We start from the raw sequence: 14,270 nt of genomic DNA, 5'->3' as shown, positions 1-14,270 counted from the left end.
GTTTCCCACACACGCGGAGATCATCCATTCACCCACACTGCGTCTCACAGAGACACGGCGGTTGGAACCAAAAATCTCCAATTTGAACTCTAGACTAAAGGACAAATTTCCTCTGGTCTAATGTCCATTGCGTGTGTTTCTAGCCACAAGCAAGTCTCTTCTTCTTATTGCTGTCTTTTTAGTAGTGTTTTCTTTGCAGCAATTCGACCATGAAGGCCTGACGTGTCTGAACTCTGTGATGCATTTGTTTGGCCTGAAATTTCTGAGGCTGGTAACTCTAATGAACTAATGTAAATCCTAGGTCTTCCTTTCCTGTGGCGGTCCTCATAGCGCCTGATGATTTTTGCGACTGTACTTGAAGAAATGTTCAGTTCTTAATTTTCTGGATTGACTGACCTGTAAATTGAAATGCTTTCCAGGTGACTACCTCATGAAGCTGGTTTAGAGAATGCCAAGAGTGTGCAAAGCTGTCATCAAGGCAAAGGGTGGCTACTTTGAAGAATCTCAAGTATATTTTGATTTGTTTAACACTTTTTTTTGGTTACTACATGATTCAATATGTGTTATTTCATAGTTTTGATGTCTTCACTATTATCCTACAATGTAGAAAATAGGAAAAATAAAGAAACGCTGGAATGATTAGGTGTTCCAAAACTTTTGGCCGGTTGTGTGTGCGTGCCTGCGTGTGTGCGCTATGCAGAAATCGCTCCGCCATTTCCTGGTTGCTAAAATTTGAATAGTTCACCTAATTTCAGGTTGTGACAAAACAAGCAAGTATAGTGTAGTGCAGCCAAACTCAACTGGCGGTCCGAGTCCAGACCCAGAGAACAGTCAATCCGGATGGGACAACATATTGCATTTTGTTATATAAAAGTCAATACATTCTTTTTTTGACAGCTTTTAAAAAATCTACCGGCGCAGCGGCCTCTTAAACTCGGCAACCTCTCACTCTCTCTCTCTCTCTCTATTGAAGCAACGCTCACCTCTACTAGTGCCTACTAATCCGATCGCGTGGTTATGTGCAAATACAAGAGGCCACGTCTTACACAATCACATTAATTCAAATATCCTTTGCAGAACCTTGGGACAAGCAGGCAGAAAGAAGCAGATTTTACCGCAGTTCAACTGTAAATATGACAGAAGGAGCTTTGTTACCAGTATCTTTGTTTAATATGGCTTGTTAAATAAAAAATAAAGTTAAACCATGTATTCAAAGACGAGTGGACGGAACAGTATTCATTCATTCTCCCTGCAACTAGCACAAAACCAATGTGTCTGTAGCTCTTGTGAAAAGTGTCAATGTTAAGTGCCATTATCACACCAGGCATAGTAAATTCGATCAGATGTGTCCCCTGAACACAGAGGTGAGAAAAAACAAGATTAACTTACTCAAATCCCACACCAAAGTCCTTGTCAATTCCCTGGCAGCCCAACAACGTGCAATGGAGTGTTCACTGAGGATAGCTTGGGTTTTGGGGGAAAAAAACTTTTTCAGATGCTGAGATGGTAAAAGAATGCATGTGTGAAGTTGCTGACACCTTGCTTGAAGGTAAACTAAAAGATGAGCTCATGGAAAAGATGAAACTGATCCCACTGTCAGATTCCACAGCAATGAGGAAAACTGAAATATTAGCTGAAGATATAACTTAACAACTTGAGGCCATTCAGAGTTAAATGCATGGTGCATTCTGTAGTGGGATCTGTTTGATCTTTTCCATGAGCTCATCTTTTAGTTTACCTTCAAGCAAAGGTGTTTGCATAGATAATTATGCAACCACTTTTGTTCTTCAGCATGTTTACAATCGAAATGAGTTGTAATTCAAATTCTTAGTCTAATTTAATGTACAGACCTGTTTATTACTATGCTGTACCACAGCGCCAATAAAGGACAATATCCATCAGGACATTTGCCACCAAGGACATTTGTCACTGGACCTTCTGAAATAGTAGTTGAGTACCCCTGGTGTAAAGCATCATTGTAGCATCTAAACCATTGTGAAATGACTTTTCCATAACAACAAATATTGTATTTTCAGCTGTTTGAAGCTTGTGTACAAAACTGAAAGTAAAAAACGAAACTTAAGCATGTGAAACATGCACACATAGAAGAGATACCACTTCTTGACTTGCTTTCTATAATGACAGATCTATACCTCATAATTCTATGTGAATGTGGTTGCTTTAAGTAATCTGGAAGGATCCATTTTGCCCGAAAATTTACAGCATTCCAAGCAAAAATGAATGCGTGTTTTATATTTTTTTTGTAAAGGTAAAATGTACATTTTCAGCATTTCTATCAGTTATTTGATTTTTTTGTTGTAGCAATGGACTGCAATTCCTCTACATATTTGTCGAGATGAAAATATCGAGACCACTTAGGTTACCCCATCTTGAATTGGTACATCCTAATACTGTCGTCCCTTTCAGGGGCTCTCTAACTGACTCAATTTGCTGGGTTGTTTTACTGATTATTTAAAAAAACATGGGGGCATTTTAAAAAATATATTGGATGCATGTTACTTTGCATGTTACTATTAACAATGGTCGTTGCCTAATTTCCTTTGTTTGAATCACAAGAAAAGTGGTCTCCGGTTTGAAAGTGCATAATGCCCGTAAATGGAGGGAGACTCTTCAGTCTTAGTAGATATGAGACACATTATTTCAAAGTAAGTAAAACTAACGATTCTAAGGTCCATTTAGAAATTATTCCATATTGTTTAATTATCTTGTTGCAATGTTAATTTCGCTGACACACACTAGAGCACAAATGTTTTACAAAGTTTCAAGTCTGTCACGGGACCCTTACTGGAATGTTTCCACCTGCTGCTGCTAACGTTACATAGTATCACGAAGGAATGAGTTCACTCGTAGCAACCATTGAAAGGCTGTGCCTGTCAACTTTTGCAAGCCACGTTGTGATATTCCGTAAGAAGTGAAGATATTACTTAATATGGTGTTTGAAGTCATTGCACAATGGGCAGTCAAAGTTATAATTCAGTAATAATTCATTCACGATTGCGTCTGAGCAAGTGTGGCAATATTTGGGAGTCATTATCCCCCCCCCAAAAAAAATCCTACTAGTGGTTTTAATGGATTGCTGTTGGTAGAAGTTACCTACCCTGAGGTGATGTACAGTGTAGTTATGATCCTTTTTTAATGTTCCAGTGTATTTAATAGACAGTGCGTAGTCACTCCATGTAATGTGGCTGTACTGCAAGTAGAGGGCGTACTACAACAAAACAATCTAGAGTGGATTAGACTGATGGCTAGGATGGCTACCCTTCAGATAAAACCACATTACTTCTCTGCCATAATGGGAACTATAGATTTTCATTGCCGGAGTTCTAGCTGTCATGTGTGTAGATTAGTTTCTTTTAGTATGGTTGGTTGCCTTGCTTGTGCTGTCTTTGCAGTTGTGTGTGTCTGTGTGTTTATGATTGAGAGCGCTGCATGCACTTAAAGGATCTGTTCTTCTAAGCCACATCCCATGAGGTTAGCTCAGTGTTATTTCAGCCATTTCAATGTAGAAATGCTCAATCTCATCAGAGAAACTGTGTTCTCGCGTAATACTCACAGGAAGCCAAGACTCAGCCACCGGACCTGCCAGTGAACTAAATGACATCACACAGCAGAAAAACGCAATTTGACTCACTGTGCCACTGGGCTTGCCTGTTCCCTGTTCTCATCACTGTTCAGGAGAGACAGACGTACAGTAGGAGCAAGCAGACTATACGCACTTGATTCTCTCTGTGCCTACATACTCAATACCACTGTCCTACCACTAGGGTGTAGCACCACTCTCACCGCCAGATGGTCAGGCAAATGAAGGGAAGAAATTGTTATGAGTGGTTTTAAGAAGCTGTACTGTGGGAGATGAAATATGTGTGTGGTAAATGTTGGTATTATAGGTGAGCTCCTGTCCTGTAAAATGTTCCCTCGCTGATCCACAAGCTGGATACTTTTTCCATAATGCTGGCTACTTCAGATATTTGAGAACGCACTGTTGCGCTGCCCAACATTCCATGTCTCTGCTTGGAGGTATACACTCTACAGACCCCCAGACTCCCACGCTCTGGTCTGCTAACTGCTATCCACACAGATTCCAACTTTCTAATCTCTCTTTTTTTTTTTATCATGGTGGATTTTGCAATATCCTCCATCACGTGTGTGGCAATATCCTGATTCCTCACACTTAATCACAAGTGATTTACAATGTAGTTCTACTAGTCTGTAGAACAACTGTGTGTCAATATATGCTCATTCTATATTGAGTCATAGCAATAGTCCAGGGGTTTATTCACTAGGAACCAAACACAAAGCACTAGCCTGTACTTTCCCAATAAGAAACATTCATTTTTGCGGCAAAAGGTTTTCTGTTGCACAACGTTTTGCTACAGTTTGCTAGTGTGCACTAATGAATACACTCCCTGACCACTCCTTATCTGTCCTGTCAGTCCAAACTTCTAAAAGTGGATTATGATCTGTCCCCTCTGTCAGCCAGAGTGATGCCCCCATTTCTAAAAGCCTGGGCTGGAGATGTCAGCAGCACAGGGATTCGGCTCCACTTAAGTAAAAAAAAAAAAGTACTTCTTAAGACCTGCGCTCTCAGATTGGCTGTGTGTGCCCCCATGTGTGTTTTTTTTTAAGTATGTGGTTAAAGCGTTTGATTTTCTGTATGTGTGAGTATTTGGGTTAAATGCATACACACACACACACAATTGCATACTTATTTGTATGTGTGTGTGCGATTAGGTCAGTGCGTTATTTTGTGTGTGTATTTTAATCATCAGCATGGTCGTGTGCGATTGTGTTTACACAGTCTGTGGATGGTGGGATTTGCGCTGAATGTAGGCCAGCAGAATCCAGCTTACGTCAAAGCTAGGCAGGCAGACCAAAACAGGGTGTTGCAGTTACCGCTGGTGCTGCTGTAGAAATGGAGGAGGTAGAGTCGTAGCAGCCAGAGCAGCGCATCAGTGGAGGTAGAGGCGCAGAGGAGGAACCATGAAGACTGTCCTTCACCTGCACAGGAAATGGATCCACACCTACAAGGCCACCCCCATCCTCAAGGGGCTTGTGAGTGACTCCAGCTTGGCTCTAGATAGTTAAGACAGGTGGTCTTTGGGTGGAAAGGTAAGCAGGTAGACAGGCAGTTGGGACAAGTGTTTCATGATGTGTGTAGTAGTTTCAGTGAGTGAAGTTGGTAAATGTGTCAGTGGTTATTTTGGTAGAGTTTTCTGTTTTCAACTGGTGGTATGGGTTCTGTGTTGTAAGGCTGAGGGTGTGTGGAATCAGTAGTCCATGTGTGATGCTGGTTAGTAGACTGACAACTCACGCTAAATTCTTCCGCTGCTCTGTCGTTCGCTACATATTTTAGTCAGAGACTGCCATCATTGAAGTTGTTTGTGCTACGGGGGGGCCTTGTACAAAAATAATCAGTGATAGGATCATCTCTAACCAAGTATCAAAGTCAATGACACATTTTCAAACTGCCACTTTACCCACGTGTGTTCTGGCTCTGGCTTTCTGGACAAATCGGACGGCCCCTAATGTGTTCACATTCTGTGACGGGTCGGGGAGGTACTCCAATCTAGACTCATTATGGAGAAGGAACTCTTCCGTGGGCGTAGCGTTTGGCGGGAGAAAGGAGTCTGGTTAGCCAGGCAAAGTGATGGGTTGGTGTGTACTGTACTATGTGCTCAGAGAGCATGTGTTGGAAACATAAGAGTTTGTTTGTGCCAGGTATAGTACTGTTAACCTTTGTGTTGTTGGCTATATGAGATTTGGAGTAAGATGTTTTGATGTATTCTATTGGCATGGTCATTAAAGATTAATCTGACACTGTATGTCTTGTTGAAATGAGAAACAAATGGTTAATATATCCTGTTCTAACCCTCATTGTGGAATGTGCCCTTCTCCCATAGAGCCCAGTCATGGAGGAAACCATGTGGGAGCAGTATACTGTGACACTGCAGAGGGTGAGTCTAGCTTTGCAATACACACACCACACTGGATTACTACAGAATACAATATATTGCTTGCCGTTACTGCAACCATAACATCCTTTACTCCAACCATATCACATTTCAGTGCATAACATTACCCTTCTTGTAGGGTTATAACCAAACCAGATATTAATTATAATTGCCATCTACAGCTACAACACCAGATTACAATGCAATATACTGTGGATCCTTTTAAGCTCTGTTTCTTTCAGAACATGTGCTATGCTATCAACCCCCAGTGGTACGTACAGTGCCGTCGAGGGTACGCCACAAACATTTTTATTTTTTAAATCTTCACATTTTCAAACAGTCCATTTATATTTTCCAACGGGGCTATACATTTGGGTGAGGTTTTCTCGCCTGAGTAGCCTCGTTACACTGCCAAAATGAAACCATCTAGTGTTCAGCAAAATCACAACACAATGTCAAATACAGGTAGCCTAGTCAAATAATTAACATCCAATCATATTAACTGTTAAATGTCTCCCACACCTCTCGAGTCGCGTGCGCAAGCGTTGCAAAATAAATGTAAACATGCGTGTTATTCAATTATTGCACCTACACTGCTTGCGCGCCAACAAGCGTCTGCTTTGCCAAGCGCTAATATAGAAGTCAGTTCTATTTGTGACCCTGAACGCGGTGCAAGTCCTGCCTCTCCCATCTCCTCATTGGTTTATAGAAGCAGATACCCACGTGCCATCTCCTCGTTGGTATACCCACGTGGGTGATTGAAAGATGAACTGAGTTGGGTCGGTCGTCGTGATAACTATGAAAGTTCAATGCCAATCGCCATAAAGGTCCAAAGAAGAAAAGGCTTGGAAGGAGGAGAGAACTAGAAATGATTCGGTTGACCGTTTTATGTGTGGATTAATTGTCGGAGTAGAGTACCTTGTGCATTTCAGGTAAAATAACAACTCAATGTTTATATCCCAGGACAAATTAGCTAGAAACAGCAAGCTAGCTAAATAGGATAAATTAGCTAGCAACTGCAAGCCAGCTAGCTAAATTGCCATAAATATTTAATACTTTTTGACCTGTCCTCAAATTAATATAATTGGTTCAGAATTTGTTTTGAAATTTCAACCTGCATGTCGTGAACGCATTTGGTGTGGGGGGACAAAATCAATTGGCGCACGTGCGGCCGGTTTAGGTACGGTGTTACTCTCTCGCGAATATTCCACAAACGGTCCGTATGTAGCCAAACGTAGCTGCTGCTCATTCCGTTTGCTCGAAAATGAACAAAGGGTTAAAAAAAAGTAAAGCCCGCGTCCATAGAGACATATACCAGCTCTACTGGTAGTACTGCTACTACCAGCTGCTACTACCAGCAGTACTACACCTGCACCTGTCGACGACACAAGTTGTTCTGCTTCCACGAGCACATCCAATGCTAGCATCAGTAATTCTACATTTGTTGTTAGCCCAGCTAGCATGGACACTGACAGTTGTGAATCTGATGCAGCTGAAGAGCACCGAACAACAGACAGGGCCGTTGGACCATCGAAGAAGCGCAAATATGATGAGAACTACATTGATTTGGGGTTCACTTATATTGGGAGTAGTGCCTTTCCTCAGCCACAGTGTGTTATATGTGCAAAAGTCTCACAACTTGATGAAACCTTCACTCTTGCACAGACATTTTAGAAACAAAACATACCAATTTGAAAAATAAGCTGCAGGAGTTTTTGGAGCGAGAATTAAGACTTTCGAGTAGTAAGACCTATAAAAGCAACAGATACCATTAATAAGAAGGGGCTAGAAGCATCTTATATGGTGAGCTACCGAGTGGCTAGGACAGGCAGGCCCCATACTATTGTGGAGGACGTAATTCTTCCTGCTGCCGCAGATATAGCTGGTACAATGCTGGGGGAAAACGCCAAAAAACTATACAGACAATATCTTCATCAAACAACACTGTTTCACGATGCATCAGTGACATGGCAGGAGATGTTTTGAAACAATTACTGCTTTGCATACAAGCCAGTGAATTCTATGCATTTACAGCTGGATGAGTCAACAGATGTGGCACAGCTCCTGGTATATGTCCGTTTACATTTATGGGGGTTTAACTAAGAAACACATCCTCTTCTGAAAACCAGGACATCATGAGAGGATATTTTTAAAGTACTGGACAGCTTTGTGACATCAAATGGACTTTTAGTGGTCAAGATGTTTTGATATCGTGTCTCGTGTGGCTCAGTTGGTAGAGCATGGTGTTTGCAACGCCAGGGTTGTGGGTTCGATTCCCACAGGGGACCAGTACGGAGAAAAAAAATGTATGAAATCTATGCATTCACTACTGTAAGTCGCTCTGGATAAGAGCGTCTGCTAAATGACTAAAATGTAATGTAAAAAATTTAAATGTATCTGCACTGATGGCACAAAAGCCATGCCAGGGAGACATAGTGGAGTGGTAACTGGCATGCAAGCAGTTGCTCCCGACGCCACTTGAGTACACTGCAGCATCCATCGAGAGGCTCTTGCTCCAAGGGAATGCCTGACAGCTTGAAAGACGTTTTGGACAATCCAGTGAAAATGGTTAACTTTGTTAAAGCAAGGCCCCTGAACTCTTGTGTATTTTCTGCACTATGCAATGATATGGGCAGCGACCATGTAACGCTTTTACAACATACAGAAGTGCGCTGTTTATCAAGGGGCAAAGTATTGACACATTTTTTAAATTGAGAGACGAGCTTAAAGTTATTTACTGATCATAATCTTCACTTGCCTGACCACTTGCATGATGAGTTTCTCACACGACTGGCCTATTTGGGTGAAGGTTTTTTTCTCACCTGAATGATCTGAATCTAGGATTACAGGGACTCTCTGCAACTATATTCAATGTGTGGGACAAATTTGAGGCTATGATGAAGAAGTTGGAGCTCTTCTCTGTCTGCATTAACAAGGAAAACACACAGGTCTTTCCATCATTGTATGATTTTTTTTGTGTGCAAATGAACTCAAGCTTACGGACAATGTCAAATGTGATATAGCAAACCACCTGAGTGAGTTGGGTACGTAATTAAGCAGGTACTTTCCTGAAACGGATGACCCAAACAACTGGATTCATTATCCCTTTCATGCCCTGCCTCCAGTCCACTTACTGATATCTGAACAAGAGCCTCATTGAAATTGCAAGAAGCGGTTCTGTGAAAATGTAATTTAATCAGAAGCCACTGCCAGATTTCTGGATTAGGCTGCGCTCAGAGTATCCTGCCTTGGCAAAAAAATGCGTTGTTAAGACACTGATGCCCTTTGCAACCACGTACCTATGTGAGAGTGGATTCTCGGCCCTCACTAGCATGAAAATGAAATACAGGCACAGACTGTGGATAATGATTTAAGACTGAGACTCTCTCCAATACAACCCAACATTGCAGAGTTATGTGCATCCTTTCAAGCACATCCTTCTCATAAACCTGTGGTGAGTTGTTCACAATTTTGATGAACAAATAAGGTTTTATATGTAAAATGTTATATGTAAGATTTGTACCCATGTCCTATAAGAGTTCTTTGTCACTCACAACCTGGCTTGTGGGAAAACTCACACTCATTCTTATGTTTAATAAATGTATCGTGTGTGTGGCAGGCTTACAATGATGGCAAAAAAACATTTGAGAGAACGCTGCCCCTGGTGCTAGAGGGGGTACGCAGCTGGAGGTTGAATGTTTAAAGGGGTACGGGACTATAAGAAGTTTGGAAACCACTGATCTAGAACATGTTCATCCATCTACAGCACACATTCCATGCATGCAGCACATCTGCCCAGCACTGTTAATCGTGTGGAGCTCACACTCATTGTCTCATAGCCTCACTCTATGCTCTGGCTATGAAGCTGCTTTTAACAAATAGATTTTGTTCACCACCATATCACTGACCCTTCCAAGGCCAGATGTCATATGCGCTTTCTAGACTCTCTTTCTTCATCCGTCCTTCTACATCTCCTTAGTCCCAGTTTCTCTCACGCTCCTCTTTCCAATTTACCCTTCCTCTTGTCCTCTTTCTTTAGCTTACCATATCACTCGCTCTCTAACAATCCATTGCCTCCATTGTCCCTGTCTCTCTCTCTCTATCTGGTGTTGAAAGACATTGGAGTGGAGCAATTCTCAGAAGAAAAAAAAAGAATTGTACAGATGGGAGAGTGAGGGGGGTGGGGTGGAGTCCTAGAGGACCATCAAATCTTTGCTCCAATCTCATCTGGGCAGCGCAGGGGCAGGTACACCACTCAGACAACAAGGACAGGGACAGAAGGGTACACACACACAAAGTAAACTTAGACGTACTTAAAATAATTAGTGTGAGTGAATATAACCTGAACCGACTAGGAAACAGGCGCTTGCATGAACAAAAATCTAATCAAAACACCCATACAAACACATCTCTAATACATGTCCTCTCCACTGCAGGACCCCAAGATGGGTTTTGGTATTGCAGTGTCCGGTGGGCGGGACAACCCCAACGAGGAAAACGGGGAGATGTCCATAGTAGTGTCTGACGTGCTTCAGGGAGGGCCCGCCGATGGCCTGCTATTGTACGTACCTCCTGTCAATCAATCATAATGATGCATCATGTGTTCAGTCATTTTGAATCTACAGTTTGAATATCTCAGTGGAATTTTTTTCTCCCTCATATGTTAATTGTGTTTTGTAGTGAGAATGACCGGGTGGTGCAGGTGAACGCTACTCCCATGGATGGTGTGCCACACTCCTTCGCTGTACAGACCCTCAGAAAGTGTGGAAAAGTAGCCAAAATTGTGAGTATAATATTTGACATCCGTTTTATTATGGTGGCAAAAGATGAAGATGCTTGCGATTTTACATTTAGGATTTGAGTATAGGAGTTTGGGATCTGAGGGTTGGATAAGTGTCAATGATTCCTGACTGTTCAGTTAGTGCATTATGTGGTCTTTGGTTTTGACAGACGGTCAAGAGGCCCAGGAAGGTTCCGGTCAACCTGCTGAAACACGGCCCTTCCCCTGACGACCGTGTCTTCAGCAACAATGATTATGACCAGGACCGCCACAGTGTGTACAGTGGACGCAGCGGTCATCAAGATCGCGACCACAGCCAGGAGAGGGGAGGTTACACAGACGCTGGCTACCAGGGACAGGGCTTTGACCGGGATTACGGTCGAGATGACCGGGGAAGGAGTATGGAGAGGGACCTTGATCCAGAGAGGCAGTACAGACGTGACGGCAGCAAAGGTCGGACTCTGGACCGCGAACGTAGCCCTGACCGCCGCTACAAAAGTGACCGCACTCTTGACCGTGACCACAGCCCCAATCTGCGTTACCGTAGTGATCTTACTCTCGACCGCGAGCCCAGCCCAGACCGCCGCTACCGCAGTGAGCGGGCCCTTGACCGCGACCCCAGCCCTGACAGGCGTTTCCGTAGCGAACGCACTCTGGACTGCACTAACAGCCCTGACTTGCGATACAGAGCCAGTCACGGTCGTGACCGCAGCTTTGAGCGGAACCACAAACATGTTCCTAGTGACCGCGACCAGAGGAAGGAGCAGATGAAGAGGAGTGGGAGCAGGGAACGTCTGGATCGTTCACCCTCCCCCGCCTCCATGCCAATCCCCATGTCCCGCCCTCCTCGGGAGCCGGAGCCCCTGGAGAAACCCGTTAGTGTGCTGCTACTGAAGAACAGGCCCAACGAAGGTCAGAAGAGGTCTATATGAAACATTACATTATATTGATCTCTTGCTCCTCCATTTCTGTTGACTCTACCTACCCTCTCCTCCAAGACTGCCTGTGTTTAAATGTTTACTTCGTTTTTATGTTGACGTGTGTTTGTGTTGTAGAGTATGGTCTGCATCTGGGTAGTCAGCTGTTCATTAAGGAGATGACCAGCACAGGTCTGGCCTGCAGGGATGGCAACCTCCAGGAGGGAGACATCATACTGAAGGTAGGAAGGGCCTCACACACAGACACACCACCGTTTCATCTCTGCCCTGGGGGAAGTATTGTTTCAGTGCTGCCTCTTCAAAAATGATGTGTAAAGTTGTCTAAAGGCATGACAGGTGGCTACAGATGTGAATGTGCTTTGACATCTCACCCTGTGTCAGATCAATGGTACGGTGACAGAGAACCTGTCTCTGAGTGATGCAGGGAAGCTGATCGAGAAGTCTCGTGGGAAGCTGCAGCTGGTGGTGCAGAGAGACAGAAGACAGGTCCTCGTCAGGATTCCTCCCCTGGCAGACAGTGACTCTGAGCTTGATGGTGAGAGACCCTCCACTCTGTCTCTGTGGCAGCAGCTCCTTTTCACTTTTTATGTGGACAGATTCAGAACTGTCCCAGTGCTTTTTTCTTTCATTGACCTTCTGTATAATCTGCTGATTTGAACATGTACGTTTTCTGCTGTCTATTGTTCTGTCCCTGTCTGATTTTATTGAAATGTCTGTTTAGTTTTTGTTTCATTCTCACAAAAAGCACTTTCCACCTTTTTGGGATAATCCTTTATTTATTTGTTACTTTACTCACCATCCACACGATCATTGGTATAGAGATGTCACATGCCCCAGAGACTTCTCACCCAGAATGTTCCATTCAGGGATGTAGTGTGGGAGCGCTTGCCATGGGAATATAATACCCCTCATAGTCCACCTATTGAATATGACAGAATTGTATTATCTTATGGTCTGACATGTAGCATATGTGCTGTCTAAGATTGGAGCTGCAGCTAGGTCATTGAGTACAGGAGTGCATGTCTGTGTGTCAGCCACTGCCACAGTGTAACTGTGTGAGATTTGCTGTGTCTGTTTCACTCTACTTAGAATGTTTCTTGGGTAAAAAGTTGAGTTGGTGTTTCACTGAGGCTGTATGTATGAAACATGACTTGGGTGATCTGTCTGAAGATGAACTAGATGTTGGTGATATTTTGTGTTCCAGATATCTCGGAGATCGAGTCGTACCGCTCCTACTCGCCACAGGATGACCGACGGGCCCCCACCTCAGACCTGTCTTCCCATTCCTCCAATGAGAGGCTCCGAGACAAACCCAGGTAAACCGTCACCCTCTGGTCCCACCTGCACTATGGATCACTCTTATGTAACAAGTTCAGATATTTACAGAATGAGTGTTTTTACTCCATCACTATGAGAAAAGTCTACTTTGACTGTAGCTGTGCTGTAGAGTTTGAGAACCATAGGATTCTGTGTGCGTTAACATCAGGGAGGACCCACCAAGCAGGCTGGCTAAGATGGGCGCCATGCCAACACCGTTCGCCATGCCGGCACGAGTATCAGATAGAGTTATGGAGGACACGCCCCCTCTGCCAGCAGAGAGGAAGGAGTCCCGCCCAGAAACGCCCCCAGGTAACTACAATGCCTTTAAACAAATGAATACGATAGATACAAATTTTATCACATTTACCTGTTATTATATAACCAGCATCGGGTAACTTACACCTTGGGCTGTACCTTATTACCGGCAGTCATGTCATAACTGCAGTTAATTCCACGTGACCATTGAGTCACGGTAGTCTCCTTTTATGCACTCTGGACATGCGTTGGTAGTACCAAACTTGTTAATGGCAATGAGGTCACTTATGGTACTCAGGACTCTACTGTCCCTCTAACATTTTACATTTTAGTCATTTAGCAGACTCTCTTATCCAGAGCGACTTACAGTAGTGAATGCATACATTTTTTTTCTCCGTACTGGTCCCCCATGGGAATCAAACCCACAACCCTGGTGTTGCAAACACCATGCTCTACCAACTGAGCTACACGGGACTAACCACTCTGACATCAATGCAAATGTATTATTATGCATCCTGGATGGGCTGGTTATTGTCTACTATGCTCCAAACATTCTATTAATGAGTCTGTGAAAGAACTTATCGACCTAGGCCAGTGGTCACCAACCTTTTCTGAGTAAAGATCACTTTCGCAGCCAAAAAGCAAGCCGAGATCTAACTCTTACATTTTTTTTAAACATCACTTAAAAAAATGTAACATTAACCTAATAAAAACAGTTCTGTAGGAATTCCATTTGTGCTGTAGGCAGGCCTAGTACATTATCACAGAATATTGGCGATATGCCTGGCCTGCCAATATTGTTCTTCTCAGACCTTATTATATTTCAAAACTCAAGCTTTGATAACAAAATAGATCAGTTGGTGTAGCTCTGATTGAAATAATTAGCATTTTTATTTTATTGGACTGATGGTACCTGCATTTGATGGTCATGGTGCTTTCAAGACACCTGGGAACTGGGTAAAATCACAACGTCCGTGATGTTCAAGTCGGAAAATCGGGGCTCTA

General features: G+C 43.2%; 1 protein-coding gene across 3 annotated transcripts in view; it reads left to right on the top strand.

Moving 5' to 3' along the window:
* LOC106566671 (tight junction protein 2) overlaps positions 1 to 14,270 on the top strand; it is a 38,222-nt gene that overhangs the window by 11,184 nt on the left and 12,768 nt on the right. For 2 of the 3 annotated variants that reach the window (XM_082955374.1, XM_014134946.3), the window contains 8 exons: positions 5,922 to 5,975; positions 10,409 to 10,533; positions 10,653 to 10,755; positions 10,923 to 11,664; positions 11,808 to 11,911; positions 12,072 to 12,225; positions 12,895 to 13,006; positions 13,177 to 13,319. In XM_082955374.1, the coding sequence (XP_082811500.1) occupies positions 5,922 to 5,975; positions 10,409 to 10,533; positions 10,653 to 10,755; positions 10,923 to 11,664; positions 11,808 to 11,911; positions 12,072 to 12,225; positions 12,895 to 13,006; positions 13,177 to 13,319 (1,537 nt within the window). Of the gene's footprint in view, positions 1 to 419; positions 2,667 to 5,921; positions 5,976 to 10,408; positions 10,534 to 10,652; positions 10,756 to 10,922; positions 11,665 to 11,807; positions 11,912 to 12,071; positions 12,226 to 12,894; positions 13,007 to 13,176; positions 13,320 to 14,270 lie in introns of all 3 variants that reach the window. The other variant, XM_045691440.2, reaches the window with a different exon arrangement.

Source organism: Salmo salar, chromosome 01 (assembly GCF_965601325.2).
Source record: "Salmo salar chromosome 01, fSalSal1, whole genome shotgun sequence".
Lineage (NCBI taxonomy): Eukaryota > Metazoa > Chordata > Actinopteri > Salmoniformes > Salmonidae > Salmo > Salmo salar.
The sequence above is the reverse complement of the archived record's forward strand: the minus strand, read 5'-3'. Positions and strand labels throughout refer to the sequence as shown.